Here is a 27997-nt window from a genome sequence, read left to right as displayed (position 1 = left end):
GGGCCGCAGAGCAGTGAGGACAGCAACCCCTCTGCTGTCCTTCCTTCTCAGTCCTTCGCCAGGAAGGGTGCAGGACAGCAGTGGAGTAAATTTCTTCTGACATAAATTTGTCTCAGAAGCAATTCCCTTTTGTGGTGATCTCGGGGTCGTGATCTCGGGGTGGTGAGACTGAGCTCCACGTCTGGCTCCGTGTTCAGCGAGGAGTCAGCCTAAGATTCCTCCTCCCTTTCCCTCTGCATCTCTAGCCGCTCGCACTCTCTCTCCCTCTTTCTCTCTCAAATAAATATATAAATCTTTAAAAAAAGAGGCAATTCCCTTTTGTTAAAATGTTTGAGATGCAGTGTTTCCCTGAGAGAGTTAAATGGCAAAAGTCTTATTTTGTGTGTGTCCCTGCAAATACATAATGCTTTATGGAGAAGTGATTCACCCGTAGGTGGATAGTACTTGACATAAAGATTTCATTTTCCCCTGTACTGTCTTTTATTCCATGATGCCTTCTCTTATTCAGTGGGCTATGCACACCTGTCTCAGAAAAGGAATACCGTAGCAGGGAGAAAAGAGAGAAGAGCCTTCTGAGGTCTGCAACCCTAGATGGCGAGCGGGCTCGGCACAGAGCCGTCTGAGGAACCAGAAGCCGGGTTCTCCCTCCCCCTCCTCCTCTCTGGCTCCAGACTCGGGGAGATTCCTCACTGGGAAAGAAAAGAAAAGCCAGAGGCCACCAAAGGGAGGTAGCTGCTTGTCAGTCCCTGAGAAATGGTTCTGTGGGCTCTAACACCCCCCCACCTGTTGTATGCGTTGTGGGTCCTCATGCAAAATGAAAATGTGGGGCCTCAGCTGGAGCTGGGGAAGTCAACTGCCCCTTCCTGTAGGTTCACTTCTGCATCCTACATGAGGTGGGCAGTCTCCAAGGCACGGCGACCTCCACCTGGGATGCCCTTGAGATCTGTACTGGAGTAGGTAAAAGGACCTCCCACCAAGTGTCCTTCCAAGTGTGCCACAGTGGTGCCAGACCCTGGCAGGGAGAGGCTGCTAGCCACCTTGCCCAGCCCCCAAACCCTGCAGGGTGCACCTCAACCTTGACCTTCCCCACACCCAGGCCCCTGGTGAAGGCAGAGGGTGGAATTAGCCACTGTGGAGGGCTGGGGAGGAGGCTGGATGGGGCCCAGGGCGCCGGCAGGTGGGGAAGTGGGCTGCTGAGAGCCTGTCCAGGAAAGACCAGCGGCTGCAGGAGGCAGGACCACATGTGCTCAGATATCGCCGGAGTCTTGAGTTTGGAGGTCACTGCCACACACTGACTCGTTGTCGGTAACCAGACGTGTACCCTTCTCTACTCCTGAGTTATCGGCGAAGTCCAAAGTCTCCCAGAGTAGCCCCAAATGGCTTCACTTCTCACGCTCAGCCTGTTCTTGACCCACTGGGAGAGTGCGGCATAGACTCATCTGTGTTTTCTCCCATTCTCTCATTTTCCAACTCATGTTCTTGGAAGGCAAACCTTCTTACCTTCTCTCCTCTCCATCTTGACCCTCTTCTCAGCCACGGAGATGGAACTTCTTCCCCCTTTCCCCTCCTGTCCATCCTTGCGTTTCTGTCCAGAAGGGAGTTTTGCATGCCATCTCATTTGGGAAATTTGGCTCTTAGCTTACTGTCCCAGCCACTGGCTCTCAACTTGCTGCATGTTGGGATCACATGGGAGGCTTTACATACTACTGATGACCAGTCGGGCTGGTGTGAGCCCAGAGATTCTGATGTGACTGGTCTGGGCGTAGCCTGACATCAAGGATTAAAGCTCCCTGGGAGATCAGTGTCTAGGTCACTGTCCAGCAGCGTCTAGCTCAAGACAGATTAGATTTCTTATTCACTTTGCAGAGATATTAGAAGTTCGAGGTATGGGACCTACCTGGAGATGTGGGGATCACATCTGGAGCCCAGGCCCCAGCATCTGCATGAATTTAAAAAAAAAAAGGTAAATTTAGGAAATCTAAGTTACATTTTATGAAGACAAGTGGTGGGTTCTTAGTGTGAGGGGGTCTTAAACAGGTAAGCTTCATGTTACATAAATAGGAACACGGGCATGTTAGATTCTGGAAAAGGAGCTCGGACCCGGGAGAGGTTGCAGAGAAAAGGACCTGCCAACTGAATGGCTCTGGTATGCATTGCTTTAGAGGGGAGTCAGGCTCTCAGCATTCTTTGTCAGCCTGGGGACGCTCATCTGTGGGGCTGCCGTTCTCAGCTCCCCTGGCCCTGCTCTGTGCATACCCTCCATCCATCACTCAAATTCCGCTGGTCGAAAGGTCAGAAAGAACGCGCCCTGGGGGGGGAGCTACCTGAGCAGATGACACCTGCGTCCTCATGGTGGCCACAGTTGTGGTCTGACCAGCCAGAGCTGGCGCACTGGCCAAGGTGGTTCTCGCTTCCCGAACACTGGATGTTATCCAGGAGGATGTTTCCGGAGCCTGGGCCAAAGTGAGCTTTCCCAGGGGCTGCAATGGCCCGTCCGCACCCCAGCTGTCGGCACACCACCTGGGCTTCGTTCAGGTCCCAGAGGTCATCACATATGGTGCCCCAGTTCCCCTGGTGGAGGACCTCCACGCGTCCGGAGCACTGCCCAGATCCGCCCACCAGCCGCAGCTCGGGTCCATCTTCTAAATAGAGCAGGGTTTTGGTTTTAAACTTGGGAAGTTTTAAGTAGGAAGGATTTCTAGCTCCTGCATTTGTGTCTCAGGTAAATAAAGGCAAGAACAAAGCCCAAGGCTGTCTTATTCATTAATAGGGCTTCCAGGCATAAGGGTGAGACAGAAGAGGGTTTGAATTCAGCTCTACTGCTCTCTAGTCGTGTAACCTTTGACAAGTTGTTTTATCTCCCTGGGCCTCAGTTTCCTCATCTGTAAAATGGGGACTCCAGCAGCATGCATCTCAGAGGGGTGATGAGTGCGTGGGAGTGTGGATACAAAGCACAGTGCTCAGCACCCAGCACATCTTGGTTTCTGCAGGTCTTACCGTGTGGGTCTCTGACACAATCCTGGGGCCCTGGAGGAAGGGGTCCCCAACTGTGTTTTTGGATGTCACTTGGGTAAATGTCAATTTAATGCTTTGAAGGACTTGGGCCACCAGCCTGTCTAGGACTTCATAAAGCCCCATGGGGATGGCTATTTCTGGGCTAATGGGCTGTGGCCAGCTGGAACAGCATGCTGTTTCCTGGAGACCTTCCCTTACCGAGTTCACAAGTTCTGCCACACTCACTTTGGTTTCTGTTTCTCCAGCATATCCTCAAGAGCCTTTGTATTTGCTATTCTCTCTGCCTAGAATGCCTCCTCGTTGTCACCCATCACATGTCCCCTGAGCAAGGTCATCCGTTCCCACTCAAGCCGCAGGAGCACCCTCCCCACTCAGGCATTCTCTTCTGTCCCCCAGGCTCTACACACTTAAAGCTCCTTTCTCATCTACACATTTAAAGCTTCTTCCCCTTAGAGGCAACAGTGAGAAAGGTCTTCCCAGGTGCTACCATTACCCCCAAATCATCGTGTCATTTCAGCCTCACACCACTGCCTGATTTCAATTGCCCACATGATGCTCTTAGTGGGAAAATCTAACAGCTACACAGCAGGGCTTATGGGGTCAATTGTGGGGTGTTTTAAAAAGTGAATCCCAGGCCTCTGCGAACAGGGGAGTCTCTCAAGTTAGAAAACTGTTCTGCCTTTTAAGGACCGGAAGCTTCCTACCTGATTTTCCTTCGCCCTGTGGAATTACATTGAACAGAGCATAAAAGCCAGTGTTGGTGATCATAGAATCACTTCGGAACACCACGGTCATGATGTCTGAGGAGGAGAAAAATATCACAGCCACCGAGGCACAGAACTTCCCCATGGACAGTGAGGCAATCCTGGGGCCATCAAAGATTTCAATGGAGTCGTAGGGGCATCCAAGGATATCCTCCAGGCTGGGGGTATCGAAGTGGAGGGTTAGTGGCAGGTTCAAACCTCCTAGATCTTAAAATTTAAAAAAAGTGTGACAACCATAGGATTAAATATTTGGATTCACTTTAAACTGCATATTCATACAGAAAGTATCAGTAAACTGCAGATGCCTTATTACAGAAGTCTTATTTCGTCTGAGGATTGTGGGAGGCTTGTGGTGACTGTGGTTATGACTTAGGAACAGAAATTTAAAAATCCTAATGGCTCTGGCCAGTCACCATCTCCATGGAATATTAAAAGTGCTGGTGTCCACGGCCAATGAATTCTTACCAGACCAGTCCCTCAACGATCAGCGTGTAACCAACATCACGGCCAGATTCTCCCACCTCTCTATTTCACAACATTTTCCATACTCAAATTCTTGGAGAGAAAAAACTCGATTTTAAAGTAAAAATGTCAGCTTGTTGAGTGTCAGCACTTTGGCGGGCACTGATGAGGGACGTGCCTGAGGCTGATTTTGAAGGAACAAATTCCCTGTAACAGAGTGGACGTTGGAGGTGTGGGCTCAAGGTTCTCACTTCCTCGTGGGCTCTCTGAGTCCTTAGGGTTTTAGTCAACAAAGATTACACGTTTCTAGGATATTCTTTGGCCTAGGGCCTGCCTGACTCCACGGACCGGGCAGTAAGTCAGTGTGTGCTAAAGCTGGATTTTCATAGCATCTCATAATGTTGCATAATGTCAGCAGCTTGAAGCATGTCATATACAACAGGGAGGGCTTGGGCCAGACTCCGCCCACAGAATCACATGCTGGGGAAAAGCTGGAGCTCTGACACTGGACAGACCTAGCTGGTCAGCCTTGGGCCAGTCAGTTACCATCTCTGAGCCTCAAGCTCCTCATCTCTCATGGAGATGACAGGGGCATATACCCTTGGGCTGTAGTGATGCTGGAATATTACAAGGCATACAAAACACATAGTGCAGGGGTGCCTGGGTGGCTCAGGCGTTAAGTGTCTGCCTTCGGCTCAGGTCGTGATCCCAGGGCCCTGGGATCGAACCCCCACATTGGGATCCCTGCTCAGCGGGAAGCCTGCTTCTCCCTCTCCCACTCCCCCTGCTTGTGTTCCTTCTCTCACTGTGTCTCTCTCTATCAAATAAATAAATAAAATCTAAAAAAAAAAAAACCAACAAAACAAAATACATAGTACAGAGCCTGGATGCACAGGCAACACTAAAAGAAATGTCGGCTGTTATTTCATGCCGTGGAGGTTAAAAAAAAAAGTCAGTGCCTGAGAGAGATGAATCCCCTGTGTGTCAGAGATAAGTCCAGGCTTCCTCTGGCTCCTTTCACTTAGAGGCAACATTGAGAAGATCCGGGGCTTGGGGCTGGAGTAGGCGGCTCATGTGGGTGAATGGGAAGCCTCCTACTGCTTGTTTAAAATTCAGAAAAAGGAAAAAGAAATTCTAAGAGCCTAAGTATTGGTACCCATTGTATAACAAGGGCAAAGCTGGTAAGGAGGACTTGGGTGACATTCTTAGGAAAAAAGTCAAAAGAAAAAGCTATCCTCATGAGGTTGAGTTGAATTTGTCAGTAAACCATTTACTCAGTTTTTCCAAGTAGAAGGAACGCGTTGGATAGGGCTACAAAATTAATTTGACCTTCAAATTGGGAAGAATTTCCTCCCCAAATGTTTCCCACTAAAAGAAATAACTTTATTTTGAATTCACAAACCAATACACTTATTTAAAAAGAATCTTCTCTGAAAAAGTTGTTTTCTTACTTCAAAGTCGGAATCATGAGTTCTATGCGGAATTTTTTGTCCACGTGAATCTCCCAGACGCACTGGATGTCTGTCGGGTAGCTTTCCGGGTACAGTGGACTGGAGAAGGAGCCGGACAGACTCGACAAGACCCCTCCACAGGAGTCACTTCCTCCTGAAGCCAGAGGAAGAAGGATGCCAGCATGTGTCCCTGAGGTGGCCCCTAGGGGACCCCAGTCATCACCCACTCACACCTGGGTGAGTCAGGCAGTGGTCCCCCCAGTGGGCACACACAGTCTGTCTGTATAGACTTTTAGCCTAAACGTCTCCAGGGAGGGAGAGTCCATTCGATCTCATTCTGATGCAACAAGAATATCAATATATGGGAGGTCCCTGTCTTTTCCTCTCCCCTTACCCTCTGCTAAAGAAAATATTATATTTTTCAGGTCTATTCACTATCCCCTCATTCTTCTAAGGTGGAAAGATTCTTGCTTGTGGGGAGAGAGGCAGAGAGGATCTACATGGTGAATTGGGAAGGAAGGACGAAGGGACAGACGCTGTTGAGCCTAGGTAAAGTGAGAGTTTGGGAAGTTTTGCAGAACAAGAGGCTCCAGAACAACTTTGGTGTCTGATGAGCTGGGGAGAAGGGGACGACGTGGCCTGTTGAAGGAGGCTATGACTGGCCGTCCCCTTAAGTTCTTTTTCACCCCCTTTTCTGGGTAGATTGTGTTTCCTTTAACTCAGTATCTACAGAGACTGGAACTTACAGGTCTTTGGATTTGTAAGAGTTACATAAGTGAAATCTAATTCTTCTATATTATATTATGTAAAATATATTATATATGTTTATATTATTTATATTATATACAATATATTATATTCATATAAATAGATACAAATTATATTTGTATATATATTATTTATGTTATATAAAATATATTCATATAAATCAATACACATGCATATGTACACACACGTGCACACACACACGCAGCATGCCACAGAAAAAACCAGAGATCTTAGAATCATCAAATTATTTTAGAGGAAATTTGAAAACACAACATGAGTTGTTGACCTTGTTTCCTAAATTACCAAGTTGCTTAATTTTCTCCTTTCTGTTTTTGCCTGACTAACTTGCCATGCTCTCAGAATTCCAAGATTCTTGGTCTTCAATGTGACAGATGTTGGCAAGTAGGGGTGCACCAAGTCAGCTTGGAGCTATCCTGTTAGTCGTGTTGTAGTTACAACTGGGCCAGGTCAGACAGACACGAGAACCCTGGGACTGGTTTTCTTGAAACCTCTACTCGTGAGCTGACACCCACTGTGGGTGCTCCCTCCAGGACTGCACTCTTAGAAGGCAGGCTGGGTATGACCACCACATTCTCTTCAGGTCCCTTGTCACCCTCCCGCCTACTCTGACCTGGGCAGATCCACATATCCCTTTCCCAGCCTGCCCCTTGGGCTAGCAAGTCAATATTTACAGGCCTTAGTCATGCAAATGCATGCCCCTTGGGGAGGCTATAGTGGGAACAGAGGGGCTGCATTGGCTGGGATGCTGACTCCCTTGGCGTTCTCATGGAAAGGGCCATGACAGGACTGGCCTGGGAGGTAGACAAGCAGCCCCTCACTTGTGCTGTGCCTGCCTCTCTGTGTCACACCCTGGGCACTCTGTCTAGCATCTGCTATGACGGTTCTCTTGGTGTTGAGTTACCATCACAGTTTAAACAAGTGACTACCTGTTATATGATCCTGAGAAGCTGTGGAAAGACCTAGAAGGAAAAGAAAAAGGGAGATCATGCTGACATTCAGGGGAGAAGTACTGTGTTTCATCTACAAGTTAGTGAAATGTAAAGGGTTTTCTCTGAAATGTCAAGGTACTTAGTGCCAACTGAGAAAGGTCTGAAGGTGCTGAGTGAATATTTCTATTATACTGGGGCAGATTAAAGAAGGCCACACATTCTTGGACATGCCTTCTGTCACGAAGTTTGATCTAGGTCTCCTTGCTTGAACCTGGGTGGCCTCTGTTTTGGCCAACAGAATATGGTGGAAGTGACACTGTGGGACCGGAGGCTTCCACTTCTTGTCTCTGGAAACACTGGCTCACTTGTGCACCTGGAACCACCTTGTAAGAATGATTAGCCTGCTGGAAAGACCGTGTGAAAAAGTCCCGAGACCACCGGAGGGGAAGAGGGCCTTGGAGGAGCCCACCCCTCCAGCTGTCTCCTCCAAGCATCTAGCATGTGCTCAACTCTTCAGACCACCCTATAGGTGAACCCCACTGAGTGACCCTGCTTAGAGCTACATGGAGCAGAATAATCTCCCATCTGAGCCTTGCCCAAATTCCTGACCCACAACAACAAACACGTCATTAAATGACTGTTGTAGTAAACTACTCTGTTTTTAGAGTAGCAACAGAGAACCAGAATGGCTCCTTTCACTCAACATGGTCTTCCTCATCTCCCCATTATCTATGTAGTCTTCAGCATAGCTGAGTTATATAAAATGAGAACTCTAGGTAGGCCTTCATTTGACTATCCCCTGCCCTTGACCTCCATCCATGGCCTTTGAACTTTGGACGGTCTTCCTTCCCACTCATCCCAGGAACACCCAGAACGCATCAAGGTCTTCTCTAAGAAAGTGTCCAAGAGAGATGCTTCTGACAATGACTTATGACTTGTGTATGTGGAGGCAGCCACGTTCATTCAAAGAGCAAGAGATGGGGTCTGCAAAGTCCACTTCTGCTGCTTTTCCCCCCCTTCTCTCTCTCTCTCTTTCCTGAAGATTTATTTATTCATTTACTTGAGAGAGAAACGGAGAGCATGCACAAGTTGGCAGTGAGGTAGAGGGAGAGGAAGGGAGAAGCTCCAGCAGACTCCCTGCTGAGCGCAGAGCCAGACATGGGTCTCGATACCACAATCCTGAGATCATGACCTGAGCTGAAATCAAGAGGTGGATGCTTAACTGACTGAGCCCCCCAGGTGCTCCCAGTTCCACTACTTTCTACCTGAGTTATCTTCGGCAGGCTTTTGGATCTCCTTAACCCTCAGCTCTGAGAATTAGATACATGTATTCATACAGAGATCATTCCTGCTCCCATGCAGGTGCTCAGAAACATCTATTGCAATGAAACAAAATGCCTTTTCCTTTACCTCCAGTATCATTTTGGAGTTTACAATGCATGTGTTGCTCTGATTTTTCTAATCTTTGGTTTTTATTACAGATGAATATCATTTAGTCCTTAAGTTTGAAAATCTTTGAAAACAGGCAAAAGTCATAGGATCCCCATGAGCATGTACTTCGTGGACAGACTGATCAGTGTCAATAATCGTTCCACCACTAACTTGCTGAGTGATCTCAGGAAAGTTACTCACCCTTTCTGTGCCTCAAATTTCTCTTCTGTAAAGCAAAGGATGTTTTGCAGGATTAGCAATAATCTGAGCAAAATGTCTCCCTATCTTTGTGCTAATTTTACCTGATCTTTGTGGAGCCGGGGCCAATGAAAGGATATGGTCAATGAGACTGGTGGCCAAGGGTTCAAATCCACTGGCTAGCCCTGGGTACACTGCTAACTTTCTTTGCCTCAGTTTACCTATCTGGAAAAGTAATTGCCTCCATGTGTTATTGTGGGATTAAATTAGTTGTATATGTGAGGGGCTCAAAACAGTGAGTTTGATACTATTATTATTATCGGAAAGTTGTCCAGACTAGAAAAAAAAATGGACATACCTGGAGGTGTGGGGGGAGGCAGTTCTTCTGCATCTGAATGCGTAAAGAAAGGCAACAGGTCACTCTCTTTAGTGAATCCAAAGCATGGAGGGGGCGGGGTAACGAGGGTACAAGCGGGGAATGAGGAGAGAGGACCCTGGCCTTTCGGGGCACAGGACTCAGCCGTCCTCTGGCAGGGTCCCTGGCCTTGAGAGGGGTGGGGCACAGCACAGGGGTCATCTCTGCCCCACGGCAAGGAGTGCAGGATCACCCATGGCCCGTCTTCTGCTGAGTCACCTGGACTACTTGTGAAAATGTAGATTCCGACATCCCTTCCCAAATTAGTCGAGATTTCTGGGGCCAGAGTCCAGGACTCTGCACTGCAATGCCTTGGGCGGTGCTGGGGTATGTGAACATTTGAGACCTCCCACGTGCAGCCTGGCGCTGCGCAAGGGTGTGTGTGAGCCCAGGGCCTGGCGCAGAGCAGACGCTCAAGGATGGTTTCATGAAACCATGAGTGAGTGGGCGGATGGGTAGATTCCATCTGGGATGCATGGTTTCAAAATGTCTTCAATAACAATGTTAGATGTGATTGCCTGAGAGGAGAGGGGCTACCTGAGCAGATGACGCTGGCGTCCTCGTGGTGGCCACAGTTGTGCTCCGACCAGCCCGAGTGGACACACTGGCCCAGGTAGCGCTCTACCCCGGAACACTGCAGGTTGTCCAGGAAGATGTTTCCAGAGCCCGGGCCGAAGTGGGCCTTCTCCAGGGCGGACACGGCCTGTCCGCACCCCAGCTGTCGGCACACGACCTCGGCTTCGTTCAGGTCCCAGAGGTCATCACACACGGTGCCCCAGGCCCCCCGGTGGAGGACCTCCACGCGTCCTGAGCAACGTCCCGAGCCGCCCACCAGCCTTAGCTCTGGCCAGTCCCCTGCAGACAGAGGTAGGGGAGAGCGTGAGTGCACAGATGACCAACCTGTGTTGCATCGGTGCCAGGCCTCAGAGGCCAGCAGGACTGTGGGTTTGCAGAGGGACATGCCTGATCGTGAATCCTGGGGCCTGGTCCTCACCTTCCTGAGGCGTGTTCCTGAGCTGCAGGTTGTGGGCGGGGGAGTGGGGGTGGGTCTTGAACCAGTAACCTGATTTCAAAGGAATTTATTGTCTTTCCTGTTAGACATTGAAGATACTGCTATAAACCAAAGAAATACGGTTCCTGCCCTTGGGGTGCCTAAAGTCCTTTAATCAAATATAGACACCGGGACAAGGTGCTATTCCTCGGTGTGATAAAAACATGGAAGGGGAGGAACAGGTGCTGCGTCACCAACAGGCTAGAGGCGACACCTGGAAAGAATCCAGACAGTGAGGAGTGGGCGAGGGAGGAGGTGGGGTGAGGAAGGCCTTTGAGCCAGAGAGAAGAGCATATGCAGAAAGACACTGACATGCTGTTTCCTCATGCACGGATATCCAAAAATACAGATTCACATGTACACACACACACACGCACGCACACACACACACACACACGCACACACAGAGCCATCCCCATATGCAAAAATTTCAATAGAAATAATTCCATTGGCATCTCAGTGGTGTGAAAACCTCGGCAATTCAGACAGAGAGTGAACTTAGAGCTGGAAGAAAACAAACGGCCCAAGGAAAAGTCAGGGAGAGCTAATGCTCGAGTCCCATCAAGGTGAGCATGACCTACCTGGACTCTCCATGAGCGACTCATCAGCCTCTGTTTGTAGAAAGAATAAATATGTCAGTATGTTTCAGAGCTCCTGCTTTCAGAGACTGACTACAAAGGTTTGAACTACATCCTTGCAAGAGTTTATTGCTCTGATCTGGGAAGAATTAGTCCCGTTAAATAACACAGGCCTGGGCGAGCCAGGTGCATCGTGGACATAAAGGAGAGCTTTTCTCGGGCTGTTGGTTGCCTCCTGCACCGTGAGGAAGCGGCCAGCCACGAAGGGCGCGTATGGGGCCCGACTTGAACTGCTGACTTTGTAGCGGACGGGTTTCACTCTGGGGAGTCACTGGGGGCAGCTCAGATGTAGATGATCACCCTCCAGAACCCGGGAAAGAGGAATCACAGGGGGCCCGAGAGGCTGCGGCTAGGTCAGTCTTGCCGCATGGAACAGGACGCCCAGAAGCAAACGGACAGATGAAGGGAGCAAAGCATGTGCGTGTAAGTATCGTCTCAGATTGGAGAGCGGGGGTACTGCTTCTCCCGGGGCAGCTCCAGATCACAAACACCACTTGGAGTGGCAGGTACTAATCTTTTAAACCTCACCAGGCACTGGTCTGCCGAAAGGCTTCTTGGGGTTGGAAGGGGTTATTAGTAGATGTTCCAGAGGTGACTACCTTGCTCCTTGCTAATTTGTGCACATGCATAAATTCAAAGTATCTGAAAAAATTGTAACGTCATGGGGTGATTAAAGTGAGCCATTCCAGTCCACCGATTTCCATGGGGAATTGAGTGAGGAAGACGGCAGGAAAAATGACCGGATATGCAGCCCTTTGGTCAGGTGTCTGAAAGTGCGTTACGGAAGACGGCTCAAAGCCTTTCCGCACTCCTGCAAGAGAGCCATCAGCCCCCATTATTAAAGACGGGGGAATTGAGGCTCTAAGAGCTTATGTGTTGCCCAAATGCAGTCTGAGTGTCGGCACCAGCTCTGGCATCCAGACTCTAGTCTGTTCACCTCAGCTCTGACGTCTTCTCACTGCCTCTGAATGAAAGACTTTTACGTAAATTCCTTAAACATTCCCGTAGTTAAATATGTTCTTCGCACATGTTAGTTTTCAGTCAAGCCCACCTGCCTTTGGTAAATCTTACTACCAAATTAGAAAATCAGTAGGTTTTATTCTGGGAGGCTGGCAGTTAAAATATTGTATTTTTTTTTTAAGATTTTATTTATTTATTTGTGAGAGAGAGCATGAGAGGAGAGAGGTCAGCGGGAGAAGCAGACTCCCTGCTGAGCAGGGAGCCCGGATGCAGGACTCGATCTCAGGACTCCAAGATCATGATCTGAGCCAAAGGCAATCACTTAACCAACTGAGCCACCCAGGCACACAAAATCTTGTATTTTTGACCAGGTTAGAAGAGATAAAGCAAAAATCAAATGCCATGTGTTTGAGGGCCCTGTCTTTGTCCCTGGCCATCTCTGAGTTCTAGCAGGGTGGTCTTGTAGACAGTGGGACTGGCAATGACCAACTGAGAGGGGAGGGGCTCCCTGAGCAGATGACGCCGGCATCTTCGTGGTGGCCACAGTTGTGCTCCGACCAGCCCGAGTGGGCACACTGGCCCAGGTAGCGCTCTACCCCGGAACACTGCAGGTTGTCCAGGAAGATGTTTCCAGAGCCCGGGCCGAAGTGGGCCTTCCCCAGGGCGGACACGGCCTGTCCACACCCCAGCTGTTGGCACTCGACCTCGGCTTCGTTCAGGTCCCAGAGGTCATCACACACGGTGCCCCAGGCCCCCCGGTGGAGGACCTCTACGCGTCCTGAGCAGTGTCCCGAGCCGCCCACCAGCCTTAGCTCTGGCCAGTCCCCTGCAGACAGAGACCTGGTGATCATTGTCTTCTAGGGACACTACACTTTGCCCATGAACTGGTTACGCTCTCCACCCTGACACTTCTATTAGGGAAGGGAACTTGATAAAAGAGCCAGCCAACTGGTCAACCTCTTACTTGGAGGTTAATATGCAATTAAGATAGTCAAAATTACATTTAGCCTAAAACATTCATTAATCGAGTATGTATTGGGCCAGAGGAATGTGCCAATCTATTTCAGCTAAGTACAGAAAAACATTATATATAATATTCACAGTGATTTGTGGCTTTGTGGAGTGCCTTAGAATGGGTGGGCGTGTATGTGCTCATCTTCACCTTTGTAATAACTCAGAAGGCAGGCGGAAGAGTACCAGCACGCCACTTCTATCCATGAGGAGACTTTAAGTCGGAGAAGTGAAACTATTCACCCAAAATCCCACATATGGGATGTAGCAGATCTAAAGTCAGCTCTCCTGGTTCCAAAGTTCACTGTTTTTCTCTGCTATTCTATCTCACTGCCTCTGGAATAACTTTGACGCTCCACTCACTTTGAAAAAGCCCATTAGTTACACAGATACAGGTTAACAAGAGCAAGACTGGCCAGATAAAAAAAATATAGAGAGCCCCACTAGAAGGCACCTGGAAGCTGGTCAGGCTTTGAAGACTCTGAAAAACACCAAAAAATAAAAAAGAACTTTGCTCATGATTCTAGAGCTAAAGGATCCCAAGAGTTTTGGATGGTCCTAAAAATATGCATAGAGTCAACTGGTCCATTTTTCAAATAGATGAAGTACACGCAGTTGGTCCAGTTTCTGCCCCTGAAGCAGGTACAGATGCAGGTTCCAAGAGGAAAGGATAGTTGGTAAGTGAATGCATGCATCCCAGGGCTTACCTGGTCTTGCTATCACTGTCTTGGGTGTTGCTGTTGGGATTGCTGTGAATACAAGACGACACCCGTCAGATAAAAAGGGTCAAGATGGCAGCATCCCTTAAATACCAAGATTCTGGTTGATTCATTCTCCCTTGCATCTTTACAATAAGGGGCCTCCCAAATCGCATTCTGTTTATGTTGTTCCTCAGACATGTAGGATCCAACAGAAGCAATATTCCTTTCTGTCCAGTCACTGGGAATATGACACTTAAATTGTGCCATTCTGTTCCAGAATGCAAATATGTATGGTGCCCCTCTAGGGAAAAAGCCATTTCTTCCATGTGCTTCTGTTTTGTTAACTTTCCCTAAGTGTGCAGGGCTTGATTAGGTGTGTCTCACTGTTTTTGATAAAAGCAAGGAATTAAGAAATCAAATTGGCAATTACCAATTTACAGACACCCAACGGTTGGTATGTGGAACTTGGTTCTATGGTGAATGGGCGTTATGCTTGTGCAAAACATGTACAGACAGAATCTCTCGGCTAGCTGGAAAGATGCAGGAAATTAGGAAAAATATGAAGCAGAGATCAAACTATGACACTCCAAGCACCAGGAGGGGGGGCAGAGGAAGACACACAAATGAGGAATGAAGATAAAGAAGCAACAGTAAATGTGACTCACTGATTAGATGTGGGGTCCTTGAACTCGCCTCTGCAATGACAAGGAAGCCTCATCAGTAACTGCTCAATCACAGTGACAATGACTTTCTCCGACCCACTTTGTGACACAGAGAGCCTCCTCCCCGTTTCATAGCATACTTCCCAAGGGTGCTCACTGAGCCACCCTGGCGCTCCCTAATAGGGCGGGAGACTGATCTGAACAGCATCTCAGCCAAGACGATGATAGAACTGCTCATGGGGTCCATGAGACAGACTCTTTTCTCTCAGTGCTAAATAGTGCAGGATCCATGGCTGGGTGGCCTCAGAACAATTATGGAACCTCTCTAGCCTCAGTTTCCCCGACTGTACAAGGGGAAGAACCATGGGTTCGTGTGAGGATGAAAGGCAGTAACACATGCAGAGTGCTTACAGGGTTGCCTCGCATAAAAGCGGCATTCAGTAAATGTTCGTTACTATGTCAATCACTGTTGCTGTGATTACCCAACCTCGAGTACCTGTGCTATATCTGAAACCTTGGCTCAGCTTCTGTCTGCTTCTCGCCGCATGTCCTGTACATCCCATCTCTGTACTCATGCTGCTCCTTCTCCTGCGTGCCCCCTCCCCATTTCTCAACTCACAGCTTGGCCAGGCTTAAAGACAAATCTAAGGCCGTCTCTTCCTATGTTTCCTTCGTGTTTTAGCCTGCACGGCTCTCTCTCTTTTCTAACGTCTTTGGCTGAGATGCATGTGTATGTCAATTTAGTATATTCTAGCCTATCCCATTTGTTTGCCTTCATTTAGTCTATTCTACTTGTTCTCTAATTGCATCACACGGGTTTGTTTTAAACTGCTTCCAGATTGTACATGAGCCCCTCTTAGGCTGGGACCACAGCTGCTTCTTCTGTAGGTCCTGAAACACCCGCCTCATACTAGATTCAGTGTAACTCCAGAAGTGCTGTCCCGATGGGCAAACTGTACTGAATATTTACGGGGAAGCAGGCTTGGCGTTGAATCTGCCAAGCACTGAGCACATGATGTACCATCGTTGTGCAAGGGCCTTACTTGTGTCATTCCGGGTAAGCCCCACGACAAGACTAGGAAGGAAGCTTCTCTAATCCCTGTTACACAGGGAATGGTTTGAGGCACAGAGAGGTTGGGTCTCTTGTCCAGGGTCACAGAGTAAGTGATGGGGCTGTAACTGGCCCCAAGGCAGTTAGCTGCAACTCCAAAGCTCCTGCTTTTAACCACCGTCCATACCTTTGGGTGCAGAGTAATAATAAGCAACGAAGTTTTTCCCTATGTTGTTGAAGCTTCGGAAGTACACGAGGGTCATTGAGCTGGAGGAGGATGCGTAGGTGAGGTAGGACCCAGAGCAGGTTTTCCCCAGGGACTTTGTTGAGGATGGAGGGCCGTCCAGGATTTCAAAATATTCATTGGTGCAATCTAGGCTAGGGAAGCAAAGACCGATGGTGCCTCTTAGCCTCCCCATTAGCAGATCTCAGAGGGATGCTGTGAGGCAGCACCTGTCTTTCACGACAATAAAACTGGGGACAGATTAAAGCCCATCAGTCATTTCAACATAGTATAAAATCCTTTTATCCCACTTTTTCTTGAGGGGATGGGATCTTAACTGGAAGAGGGAAGAGGAGGCTGGAGTACGAGGTGGGCCCCTGATGAGGCCTGGGGCTGCAGGTACCTGAAAGCCCAGGGCCAAGGGCGGGATCAGGCAGCAGCCTGCCTGTAGGTAGGGCTTCAGGCTCCAAGCAACCTATTTAGGAACTCCACAGGCGACCTGCCTAGAGGGAAGCAAGCTACCAAGTCTGCCCAGCTTGCTCCGTGCAAGTCATCCCATCTGTCCGCTCTTCTTCCCGGTGAAGTTTTGTCCAGATGCCCCTAGGGTTAGAGTCAGAAGACCATCCCCAGGCCTCAGCCTCATGACCCATCCATTCCAAGTCATTTTTTGATTAAGCAAAATTCAATAGCAATAAATAATTTAGGTTGCTCCTGGGACATTCATTTGTGAATGACATCAACATTGACTATTTACAATATTAAAACCTAAAATTTCTTGATTTATGAGGTCTGGGGGTTCCCTGGAATCTGCATCTTTAACCAGAGACTGAAACATTCTCTCTCTCTCTCTCTCTCTCACACACACACACACACACACAAGTGGATGTGGAAGATGGGAAAACAGAATAAGGTCTGTGGCTTAGCACAGTATTGCATGACTTCCTGGGTTGATATTGTCCTACAGTTATAGATGACGCCACCATTGCGGGGAGCTGGGTGACGGGTACATTGGACTCTATGTATTATTTTTGTAGCTTCCTGTGTGTCTACAATTACGTCAAAATTCAAAATTAAAAAGGGCATGAAGAACATTTTTGCTTGTGAGAATCAAGCACAGGAAAATGCTCAGACCTTTAAACTACACGGTGTACTTCAGTCATGTGCTTGTGACTTACTTAAGATATGGAAATGCCAGCCGTATGTGATCAGAAGCATTGGCCTTTATTTCCCACACACAGGTTATGTTGTCATGCATTTCGTTCTGCGGGGGATTCCTAATCGCTCCAGATGAGTTGGTAATTACTCTGCCACACCTAGATTTTTCTAAAGAAGAAAAATATTTTAAGTTTTCAGGTTTTTTTTTTCATTTTTCAGTTCACTACTTTTGGAATTCACACTTTCTTTTCCTTTCATTTTTTTTTTTTTCCCAAAAAGATCTCTTTGGTCATTAACCTTGTGGGTAAGTCTTAGGACATGTCAGAGGCATACACCAGTCTAAAAACTCTTATAAACTTAGGAAATTAGGGCATGAGAGTGTCTGGATCTTGACACATCTTTCACTTGTTTTGAGAAATCTATCACTGACGTGGCTGTGGCCGTGGGCAGAGCAGTTATCCAGTATCAGCCAGAATCTTTCCTTCTGCTTGTTGCTCCCCTCGTGGTTCTGTTCTGTGGGTTGGTTCTGTGGCTTTGACTTTTGTCAGGCCACCAGAAGTAACAAGTAAATGGCTTCATTTCCCCTAGTAAAGCTGAGTCTACATGGAGTCTATGTATATGAAGATGTCAGTGTCCCATCTGCCATCTGTTATAATTTATTAAAATTACACTATTAAAAATCCACTACTAAGTGGAGAGGACTTCCCCTGAGTCATCTATCCCACCAACACTGACATCATTCTGTGTCTGTCTGTTCACCACATGTCCATTTGTTTTCCATCTGCTTGTCTATCCATTTGTCCAATATTCAGTGCAAAATTAAAAGTAACACCTGTAGCAATGGCTTTCTCCATCAGACTATCTGGCTGTGCAAGAATTGGACCTATACTCGATTGGCTCTGGTCATCTACCTACGGCTCTTCCATAGAAGAACCAGCCAGGCATTGGTATTATTTTAGCCCTTTATCTCCAAGTGGTGTCAAGAAAAGTTTAGCAGAGGGGCACATGGGTGGCTCAGGTGTTAAGCATCTGTCTTTGGCTCAGGTCATGATTCCAGAGTCCTGGGATGGAGGCCCACATCGGGCTCCCTGCTCAGCGGGAAGCCTGCTTCTCCCTCTCCCACTCCCTCTGCTTGTGTTCCCTCTCTCGCTGTGTCTCTGTCTAATAAATAAATAAAAATCTTAAAAAACAAAAAAAGAAAAGTAAAAAAAAAGAAAAGAAAGAAAATTTTAGTGGAGTTTTTGGAAGCCCCAGATATAGGCAAAAACGGGGGGGGGGAATGGAAGATGCAAAGAAAGGATGAACAAGGAAGAAAGAGATTGTCAGAGAAGGGACAAGGGTGGAGAAGAAGAACATGGTCGCCATGGCGGCAGCCCTCTGCAGTGATGCTCTTGGGTAGCACTCGGGCAACACTGCTGTTAGGAGCCACGTGCCTGCCCTTCACAGGAACTGTCCATGCTGGAGACCAAGCATGCGGGTGTCACTTGATTATTTGGACTGCCTTCTGTGACTACATAGCAATGGAACTGGAACCATAAATCCATCTGCCTTCATTATTGGACTCTTCACTCAGAACGTGGGTTCAAAGGGGTCACCCAGACAGGGAGTGGTAATTTGCTCAGCTTTCTTGGGGAACCACTTGGGGGCTTGAGCTAAAAGATGGTGGTCAGAGCAGCCAAGGACACCAAAGTCTTACCTGTGGCCATTGGTCCTGCTATGACAGCCAGTGGGCGATCTGTCAAACACAGAAAGGACATGTGGCTCGTCAGCTGGCACTGAGGTCCTGGCACTAGCTGCACATGATCCCCTGAGGAGCTCATAACAAATACAGTGTGAGGCCCCTCCCAGAATGGCTCGGTCCTCTCTGGGGGCAAGGCCAGAACATGCAGGGGACGTTAATGTGTGGGATGGAAAAAGCACTGATCTAGATCCTTTCCAGATTTTGATATATCATCCTCTTGTTATACACACAAATGAGATATTTTTAAAAATGGGGATTTAAGAACACTGAAGACATGAAATTCTGCCAACTATAGCCAATTCCAGTGACCCAAGGCCTGGAGTTATGAGACTTTGAGGTAAGAATAGGAAGAGGCCCCAATTCACCCTTTCCTTTGACCTGGTGTTGCTCAGAGATGGGAGGCCAACATCCAAGGATGCTGTGGCTCCTCCTTTATGCCCCCTGCATATCTCCTACCAGGGACACCTGACCCAGAAACCCCCACTGGAGACCTTTCCTGTGACCAATCCATTTCGACCTGCTAGAGTTGACAACCCAGGAAGGAATGTGCCTGAGGCTTTATCAGACCTTTTCTACTCAGATTTATTCATGATTCACTCTCTGACGAAGAGCCAGCTGAGGGCAGGGCATCAGGGAACCTGGGGGTTTGATGAAGGAGAGAGGGTACTGGCATGGAAAACTCTGGGTGCTGGCATTAAGACCCTGTGGGAAAACCAATAGCAAAAGGAGCTCTGTGGGCACCAGGAACAAAGCAGAAGCAGGGAGAGGGTGGGAATGGTCACCTTGACTTTGGCCAGGTCCAGTCCACCTGCCATTTGCCCCTGGGCAGGAAGTATCCTTAACCATCACCCTACCCATATCTCATTGCCATTGCCTTGTGACCCTCAGAGCTGGCAACAAGTGCTATACACATGTCTGAGAAATTTAGAATCTGCTTCCTGTGTACAGAATGGGGGAGAAGTTGAAAGTGAGGCTGGATCAAATGATTTCTAAGGTACTATCCAGTTCTCCCACTGGACAGTCAGGTGATTCCACATGTCCCAGTCACTCCATGGGCCTGGAGGATGACACATCCAACTTCCAGAAGAACTTCTTCCCCAAGGTTTTGGGAAACTGCACATGTAAATATTGCCTTCCTTACCCAGGGGTGAGATGGTTGAGTATTCAGCATCTGTAAACACGAGGGGTTAAAATATCCGCTGTGAGCAAATAATGCACGGGTTCCTTTTCAACAGCTAAATTTACATGGCCTTTTGAAAAGTGTTCTCTCAGGAAGAGCCAGGGCTGGGCTCTGCCTGGGAGGGGAGCCGAGGTTTACCTGAACAGATCACGCCGGCATCTTCTCCGTGCCCACAGTTGTGGGAAAACCAGCCGATGTGGGAGCACTCCTCCAGGCGCGGCTCATCTCCCCTGCAGTGCACGTTGTCAAGGAGGATCTTCCCAGAACCTTCCCCAAAGTGGGCCTCACCCGGGGCTGACACGGCCCAGCCACACCCCAGCTGCCTGCAGATGATGTTTGCTTCTGGCAGGTCCCAGAGGTCATCACACACAGTCCCCCAGACTCCCTGGTAGAAGAGTTCCACACGGCCTGCGCACCTCCCATGGCCACCTATCAGCCGCACGGGAGCCCTGCCTCCTGGGAAAGAATGGTGGGTCATGGGCTGATGGTTGCTCTCTCTGCCTTTCGATGACTGGACTATCTGTTACCCAACCTAGCTTTTCTTATTTTCCATGACTTTGCTATCCACACTTTTCACGTGGTCATGTGAGCTCCCATGCCATTCTCCAGCTAAGTCTGCTCTAAGAAGCCTGTAATGTTTTCCTTATCCACACTCGTGTTTCAGACAGTTTGCTTGTGGTGGAGTGTTTACAAAAATGACCACAGTGCTTCTCTTCCTGACATCCTCACTCTCTACAGTGTGTCATTGTTGCCCTGCCGGTCAAGAGGTTAGTTTACTTTCCTACTCTTTGACTTTAGGCTGTGGTGCGTGACAGCAGAATGTGACAGAAGTAATGTGTACTCCTGTGGAGCTGAGGCCTCCAGAGGCATGACAGGCTTCAGTTCATTCCGTGGGAACACTGAAGGGATGCTGTGAGGAAGCTTGAGTTAGTCTGTGGGTGACAAAGGAGTAGTATTTTGCTCAGCTTCCTTGGAGAATCACTTTAGGGCTTGCGCTAAAAGATGGTTATCAGAGCAGCTGAGGACACCAAAGTGAGGTGGCCTCATCACCTCTGTCACCTCTGTATAAGAGCTATGGAACAGTAAGACATATAAGGGAGTCCATCCTAGGTCAGGCAGCCTTCAGCTGACCTGTCAGCTAGACACAGATGCATGGACAAGCCCAGCAGAGTCAGCCAAGACCAGCCAAGCCCATCCCAGAGGGGCAGAACTACCCAGCTGACATTTGGACCATAAGCAGTGACAGATGGTGGTCATTTTAAGCCACTGTGTCCTGGGATGGTTTTACATGGCAATGGCAATTATCCATACTCCCTCCTTAGATAAGTTACTTTTTGCGGGGATCATCTTGCAATATATACAAATATGGAATCCTCATGTTGTAGTCCTAAAACTAATATTAATGTTACATGTCACTTATACCTCAATAAAAAATTGTATGCAAAGAAAAGAGCTTGGATAGATATAAAAATAATGTTAACATAAAAAACACAAAAAAGAAAGATATGATTTCAGGTGACTGAAACTCACACAGCCAACAACAGCACCTTTGGTAATTGCCACACCATGCCCCATGTCTAGGAGCTATGGCACCTGCTGGGCATTCTTCTACCAGGGATGCTCAGACCCCAGGGAGAGATAATGGTTCCATTCTGTCCTCCCTGAATCTTTTGACTATACAGCTAGATTAAAAAAGACTCAGGGGTTCAATGTTTTACTCCTACCTTATCTGACCTTAGACTAGGCCTAAATCATAAAAGAAAAAAAAAAAAAACAATTCAAGGTGGAATATCCTGAAATATTACTCATCCCTGATCACAGCAGAAAACCACGTCAAACCATCAAACTGTTCACTAATTCTGTATGCTATTGGCAGCCCTATATTCTAATTTGGAACACATGTTAATGTCTCCCACCCTGAAGCCCAAAGGGAGTCTGTCCGGTTTCTTCCCTGCCTGGCATAATTTTATTGTCCCTTCACCTTTCAGGTCTTGCCCAGACCCCTTGGCTCTATATGGAGACCCTCTTCTGAGCACCTATGGCACCTTGTGCTCCCCTATCAGAGCAATCACCACACTTTTTTTTGTAACAGGATATACCCTCCTTCCCCCATGAACTTAGATGACTTGAGGGTCAGCCTGTTTATTGTTATATATAACCCCAGTGACATTATATATCCTTAGTGACACATCTTTATTCATTCATCCATCGTCAGATTGAAAAAAATTGTTCAGAAGACATAATATAAAAAGAAACAGCCTTACCTGGAGGTGCAGAAGAAGGTGGGTGTTGAGCTGCTGATATCACCGATGAGGTGGGAAGCAGGTTCTCATAGGCTATTGGTGGGTAAAAAGGAAGGGCTGTCATCAGGGAGCAGTCGGAACACTGAAGCAGTTGCTTCAAGGGGTCATCTGTCTCCCCCCAGGATTCCAGGAATAACCATTACACTGCCTTCTAAGGCCAATGGCCTCATAGCCCCAAGATCTTCATTTAGGACAGAACATAGTGTTATTGCCCATTGACAAACGAACATGCACCACATGGCCATCAGAAAAGCAAAGCTCATGGACGACTTGCCCCATGTGGCTTGCCATAAGAGAGGTCATCAGTTGGCCATCATCTCTCTCTAATGGCATGGAGAATGAGGGCCAAGGTCATTCATCTGGAGAGAGACCAGCCAGGATCAGATTCCTCCAGCCCAGGGCCTTTTGCACCCCTCACACAACCTCCATTAGTTGGCATTAGACCAAAAGGAGGAACTATGTGAGTGCTTGTCAGGTGCTAGGTATCTTTGGGCATTGTCATACTTAATTCTCCATCATTCAATTCTCTGTTATTCCTACTCTTGTGAAGAAAAATGAGATGAAACGGGATCAAGAGATGCTATAACTTGGCTGAGGTCCCATAATTGAGAGCGATCCTATATCATGTCTGTTCCTCCCATTAGGGTGTAGGCCCTGTGACGGGAGAGATCTGGGGATGGGGGGGAATTTGATCACTGCTGTGGCCCCAGTGCTTACTGGCACAGAGTAGTACGCGGTGGACACTCAGTCAGTATCCACTGAATGAACAGATGAGTGAATAAATGAAGCTGAGAATCAAACCAGGATCTGACTCTAAACCTCATGATCTCTCTTACATCATGCCAGGTCTAGTAGATGATGCCAAGTGTAACACGGGTTCTACCTGTAGGCAGAGCAGCTGTGGAGTCAGCACCTGTCAGCGTGAAGAGAGATTGTGCACGTTATCACGTCTTACTCAGTGACTGTTTATTGGGATTATCCTAGATTTAGGGAGCCGTGGGAAGCAGGGAGAGGCAGAGACCATGCCCTTGAGGGTCTCAGTATTTTCCCTGGGGATTTGAGACACAAGACCAGGCAGCAAATGTTGAGTGTCCCAGGGGAGCTTCAGAAGGCAGTACCCACCCCCTGCCCCAGGGTTCTTAGGTGTTGAGTGGCTCAGGAAGGGCCAGGTGCAGCCTGGCAGAGCTTGTCATTTGTGGGGACATTTGTTCCAGCTGCCAGTAGGATGGAATCAGGAAAGATTCTGTGTGGCAGAGAGTCAACTAGCAGGACCCATAGATTTGGGAAGGTCACCAGGTCTAGATGTGGAGGACCTGGAACATCAGCTGACAAATCTGGCCCATCACCTGGAAGTCACAAACTCAAACTCCAAAGTTTCCAAGGGCCATGGGAATAAAACAGATAAGGGATTTGAGTGATGGGGACTGTGTGGACTAGAAAGCTGTTTCTTGACCAAAGGGTCAGCTCTTTCTCAGATCCAGCCAGTTGATGTAATCAAATAATTTCTTGTTTTGAGCCTGAACTTCTGTTTTATTTTTTTCACAAATGCAAGAATTTGGATTTTTATGCCAGATACTCTGATTTGGCTGAATTCAAGTTCAGTCCAAATTTTCAAACCATCAAGCCACTTCTGAGCCTGGATAAGTGATCGTGAGCCATACTCAACAAGAGGCAAGGGGATGGTGAGGCTGATGTATAACTTTGAAAGGATGTAGACAACATCAGTTGCCTGCCTCAATCCACTGACTTTTCTGGGCTATGCTATGTTGTGTGTGTGGAAGAATGAGAAGTGAAGGGATAGAAGTAGCCTTCCTAATGAGGGCTGACAGCCAATCCCTTACCTGCGCAGATAACGCTGGCGTCCTCCAGGTGCCCGCAGTTGAGCCTGGCCTCACCCTTGTGCATGCACTGCCCCAGGTGGCTCTCAGCGCCGGCACACTGCACGTCGTCCAGCAGGATCTTCCCAGAGCCTGCCCCAAAGTGGGCCCCTGTGGGGGCTGCCACAGCCTGGCCACACTGCAGCTGGTGACACACCACTGTGGCCTCAGCCAGGTCCCAGAGGTCACCACATACGGTTCCCCATGTGCCCTGGATGAGAACCTCCACTCGGCCTGAGCACCTCCCTGTGCCGTTCACCAGTCTCACGGCCATCCAGTCTCCTGTGGAGGTACAGAGCAATGGGAAATTATGAGATTGGCCTTTGTGTCAGCATATTGCCTTGATCCTGTTATAGTGCTCTGATATACTGCTGATGTCATAATTCCTCTGGGTTGGGCAGATAGAGACCTCTACGGTCTTGGAACATCAAGGCTAGACTTTCTTCTTCCTGGAAGTGCTGGAAGACCCCAGTAGGCAGCAGCATCTGACTTCTAGAGGGGGAAAGCCAGAGGCCCTGGGTTCTCAATCTTACACATGTCCCCTCATCCCACCTATAGCAAAAGAACTGCAGGGAACCCTTGACCTGAGGGTTGCATGGATGGGGGCCCTTTGACAGCCATGCCTTGGTGGACAGTTGACTAGAGTCTTCCTATGGAAGTTGCCCAGTGTGGTGTAATCTGGAGATTATAGGGCACTCTTTTCAGCTCTAGAGACATTTCTTTGTTACCAGCATGGTTGTACTTTTAACCACAGAATGTTCACTTAATGTCTATTAAGATGCAAAACTGGATAAAGTTCATCCCTCAGGATTTATAACCAGTGACAGGTTGGAGAAGCCACACACATTGCACTATCAGGAAACATAACGAGGAATACGTCTAGGAGTATAATAGTGTTATTGGTGATGGACACTTATCTATTTTGGGAGATCAGTTTATGAAGAAATGGCTTTGAAACATGAAGACGATTTCTGCAGGTTGATCATAAGGGAAGGGGGCTCACTCCAGACACAGTGAAGGGAAGGGCAAGTTCACATAGGAGGTAAACCTGTGGGGTCTTCAACTGCAACATGATTTGATTAAATGAGCTCCTCGCTTCTCCTTCCCCAAGCATAAGAAAGGCATGTGAACGCTGTGCTCTACAAGGACAGAGAAGAAGGAAGGATAATAAGAGCTGATGGAAAGCTTCAGCACATTCTTTGTAGAAACTAGAGAGCAGACAGGGTGGGGTCAGGAGGATGTTTGCAGGGCATTAACTTGGGCTGTAGTGGGCTAGGAGGGGGTGGCTACCCACCATAAGTGAGCAGACTCTCCCCAGAGAAACCTTGTGGGTGATGTTTGGAGCAATGGGGTGCCAACCAACGTAGGCCTGAGATACTGAGGAAGAAGGGGATCGTGGTCAATTGTGTTTCTGAAAGATGTCTACAAAGTATCTCCCATTCCTCAAGGCCTTCTGGACCTTGAGAGTCCCATGTGCCAAAGAGGACCTTCTGCATCATCCCTTCAAACCTGGGTGAATTGTGACTTTCTTGACCCCAGGGTGAGGAAAATGCCATGCACTCACCTTCTGTTTCTCTAGGGACACGTGCCTGGGACCTGGCCACCACCCTGGGAGAAAGGCCAGGCCTCGTGCAGATGTTGACATCTGAAAGCCATTTCTCAATGTGTTTAAATTTCTCTAGGCCAGTTCTCTCACTTCAGCAAAAGCAAATATTTGATGACAACAATGAAGACGGCAGTTATAATAAGGCTAATGTTTATATAGACTTTCTAGTGTCCAGCACTAAGTAACTGACACAATCAGCTCCTTTAACCTCCACCATGGTCCTCAAACCACATCTATGTATCTATGTGCATGTGTAGATATGTGTATATAAATAATAGTGTGTATACATGCATATAGACACACTCACAGATGTGTTATATACAAACATATTCTATTATTACATTATTATTATATGTGGGTGAGGGAATTAAGGCACAAAGCAGTTGAAAAACATGCCCAAGATCACACAGTTCTGGGGAACCAGTATTTGAAATTAGGCCATTTGGTTCCACGGTCCATGCAAGAAATCTTAGTAAGATTTACTTAGTGAAAACAAAACAAACGAAAACTGGAGAGCAATCTCAAAAGAATCAGATTGATATTTTATGGGTATTGAACCAAGGTAGTGGGTGAAGTTGGAGAAGGAAGGCTACATGACAGTAAGCCTGTTAGCACTGTGAAATTTTAGCACATGTGCATAGAACACCATGATGGATGGATGGATGGAAGGAAGGAAGGAAGGAAGGAAGGGGAGAGAGGAAGAAATGAAAGAAAGAGGGAGGGAAGGGGGGAGAGAGGAAGGAAGGAGATAGGGTGGGAAGAAAGGCAAGAGGAAGAAAGGAGGGAGGGAGGAAGAAAGGAAGGCAGGAAGGAAGGAGGGAGGGAAGGGGGGAGAGAGTAATAAAGGAGGGGGGAGAGAGGAAGGCAGGCAGGAAGGAAGGCAGGAAGTGGGGGGAGGAAGGGAGGGGGGAAAGAATCCTGTTATACTGCAAGATTAACTAGGCCTAATTTTACAAATGTGTCTCTGCTGGAAAGAAATTTTTTTTCACCCAAATTTGTTTAGAATAATTCAGGGTCGCACATGGAGGAATTCAATAATTTAGAACACAACCATTCACTAATACACATTAGGCCAAATACTGGTCTTAAGAGCTGCCTCCTGAAAAATGAAACTGTTCCCTGGTCAGATAATTTTGGAAAATGGTGGATACTTAACCCCTTTTGGGAATCCACAAGCTTGTTCACAGAATAAAATCCCTTAGATGTCCTAAGGTAAAACTACAACAAAACCAAGAACTCATCCCATGAATGCAATAGAAACTTCTGAGATTTGGAAACGGATCCCTGGTTTGAGTCAGTGTTACTGTCTTGCAAAATTCAGACTCCACACAACACATTTCAGGAAACACCAACATATCCTAATAACAAAACTAAGGCAAATTTTTTCTTAGAAATAATGACTTCTGCACAGCAAAGGAAACAGTCAGCAAAACTAAGAGGGAATCCATGGAATAGGGGAAGATATTTGCAAATGACATGACAGACAAAGGGCTGGTATCCAAGATCTATAAAGAACTTGCCAAACTCAACACCCCCCCCAAAAAAAAAATCAAGTCAAAAAATGGGCAAAAGACATGAACAGACTCTTCTCCAAAGAAGACATACAAGTGGCTAACAGACACATGAAAAAATGTTCAACGTCATTAGCCTTCGGGGAAATTCAAATCAAAACCACATTGAGATACCACCTTACACCAGTTAGAATGGCAAAAATTAACAAGGCAAGAAACAACAAGTGTTGGAGAGGATGTGGAGAAAGGGGAACCCTCTTACACTGTTGGTGGGAATGCAAGCTGGTGCAGCCACTCTGGAAAACAGTGTGGAGATTCCTCAAAAAGTTAAAAATAGAGCTACCCTATGACCCAGCAACTGCACCACTGGGTACTTACATCAAAGATACAGATGTACTGAAAAGAAGAGGCACACGCACCCCAGTGCTCATAGCAGCAATGGCCACAATCACCAAACTGTGGAAGGAGCTGAGATGTCCTTCAACAGATGAATGGATAAAGAAGATGTGGTCCATATACACAATGGAATATTACTCAGCCATTAGAAAGGATGAATACCTACCATTTGCATCAACATGGGTGGAACTGGAGGGGATTATGTTAAGTGAAGTAAATCAAGCAGAGAAAGGCAATTGTCATATGGTTTCGCTTGTAGGTGGAACAAAGGAATAGCACGGAGGACATTAGGGGAAGGAAGGGAAAACGGAAAGGGGGGGAATTAGAGGGGTAGATGAACCACGAAAGACTGTGGGCTCTGGGAAATAATCTGAGGACTTCAGAGGATAGCGGGAAGAAGGGATGGGTTAGCCTGGCGATGGGTATTAAAGAGGGCATGTGGTGTAATGAGCACTAGGTATTATATGGAAACAATGA

General features: G+C 47.6%; 1 protein-coding gene across 1 annotated transcript in view; it reads right to left on the bottom strand.

The window, feature by feature from the left end:
• LOC111145040 (deleted in malignant brain tumors 1) overlaps positions 1 to 27997 on the bottom strand; it is a 197318-nt gene that overhangs the window by 41555 nt on the left and 127766 nt on the right. Inside the window, 12 exon segments of the mRNA XM_022499653.1 lie at positions 2325 to 2642; positions 3720 to 3937; positions 5693 to 5846; positions 7408 to 7440; positions 9398 to 9430; positions 9992 to 10309; positions 12594 to 12929; positions 15716 to 15901; positions 18603 to 18641; positions 19966 to 20283; positions 22092 to 22163; positions 23972 to 24289. Of these exon segments, the coding sequence (XP_022355361.1) occupies positions 2325 to 2642; positions 3720 to 3937; positions 5693 to 5846; positions 7408 to 7440; positions 9398 to 9430; positions 9992 to 10309; positions 12594 to 12929; positions 15716 to 15901; positions 18603 to 18641; positions 19966 to 20283; positions 22092 to 22163; positions 23972 to 24289 (2343 nt within the window).

The sequence above is a fragment of the Enhydra lutris genome, unplaced genomic scaffold (genome assembly GCF_002288905.1).
Source record: "Enhydra lutris kenyoni isolate GAN:26980312 unplaced genomic scaffold, ASM228890v2 scaffoldscaffold12, whole genome shotgun sequence".
Classification (NCBI taxonomy): Eukaryota; Metazoa; Chordata; class Mammalia; order Carnivora; family Mustelidae; genus Enhydra; species Enhydra lutris.
This window is presented reverse-complemented; position numbering and strand designations above follow the sequence as displayed.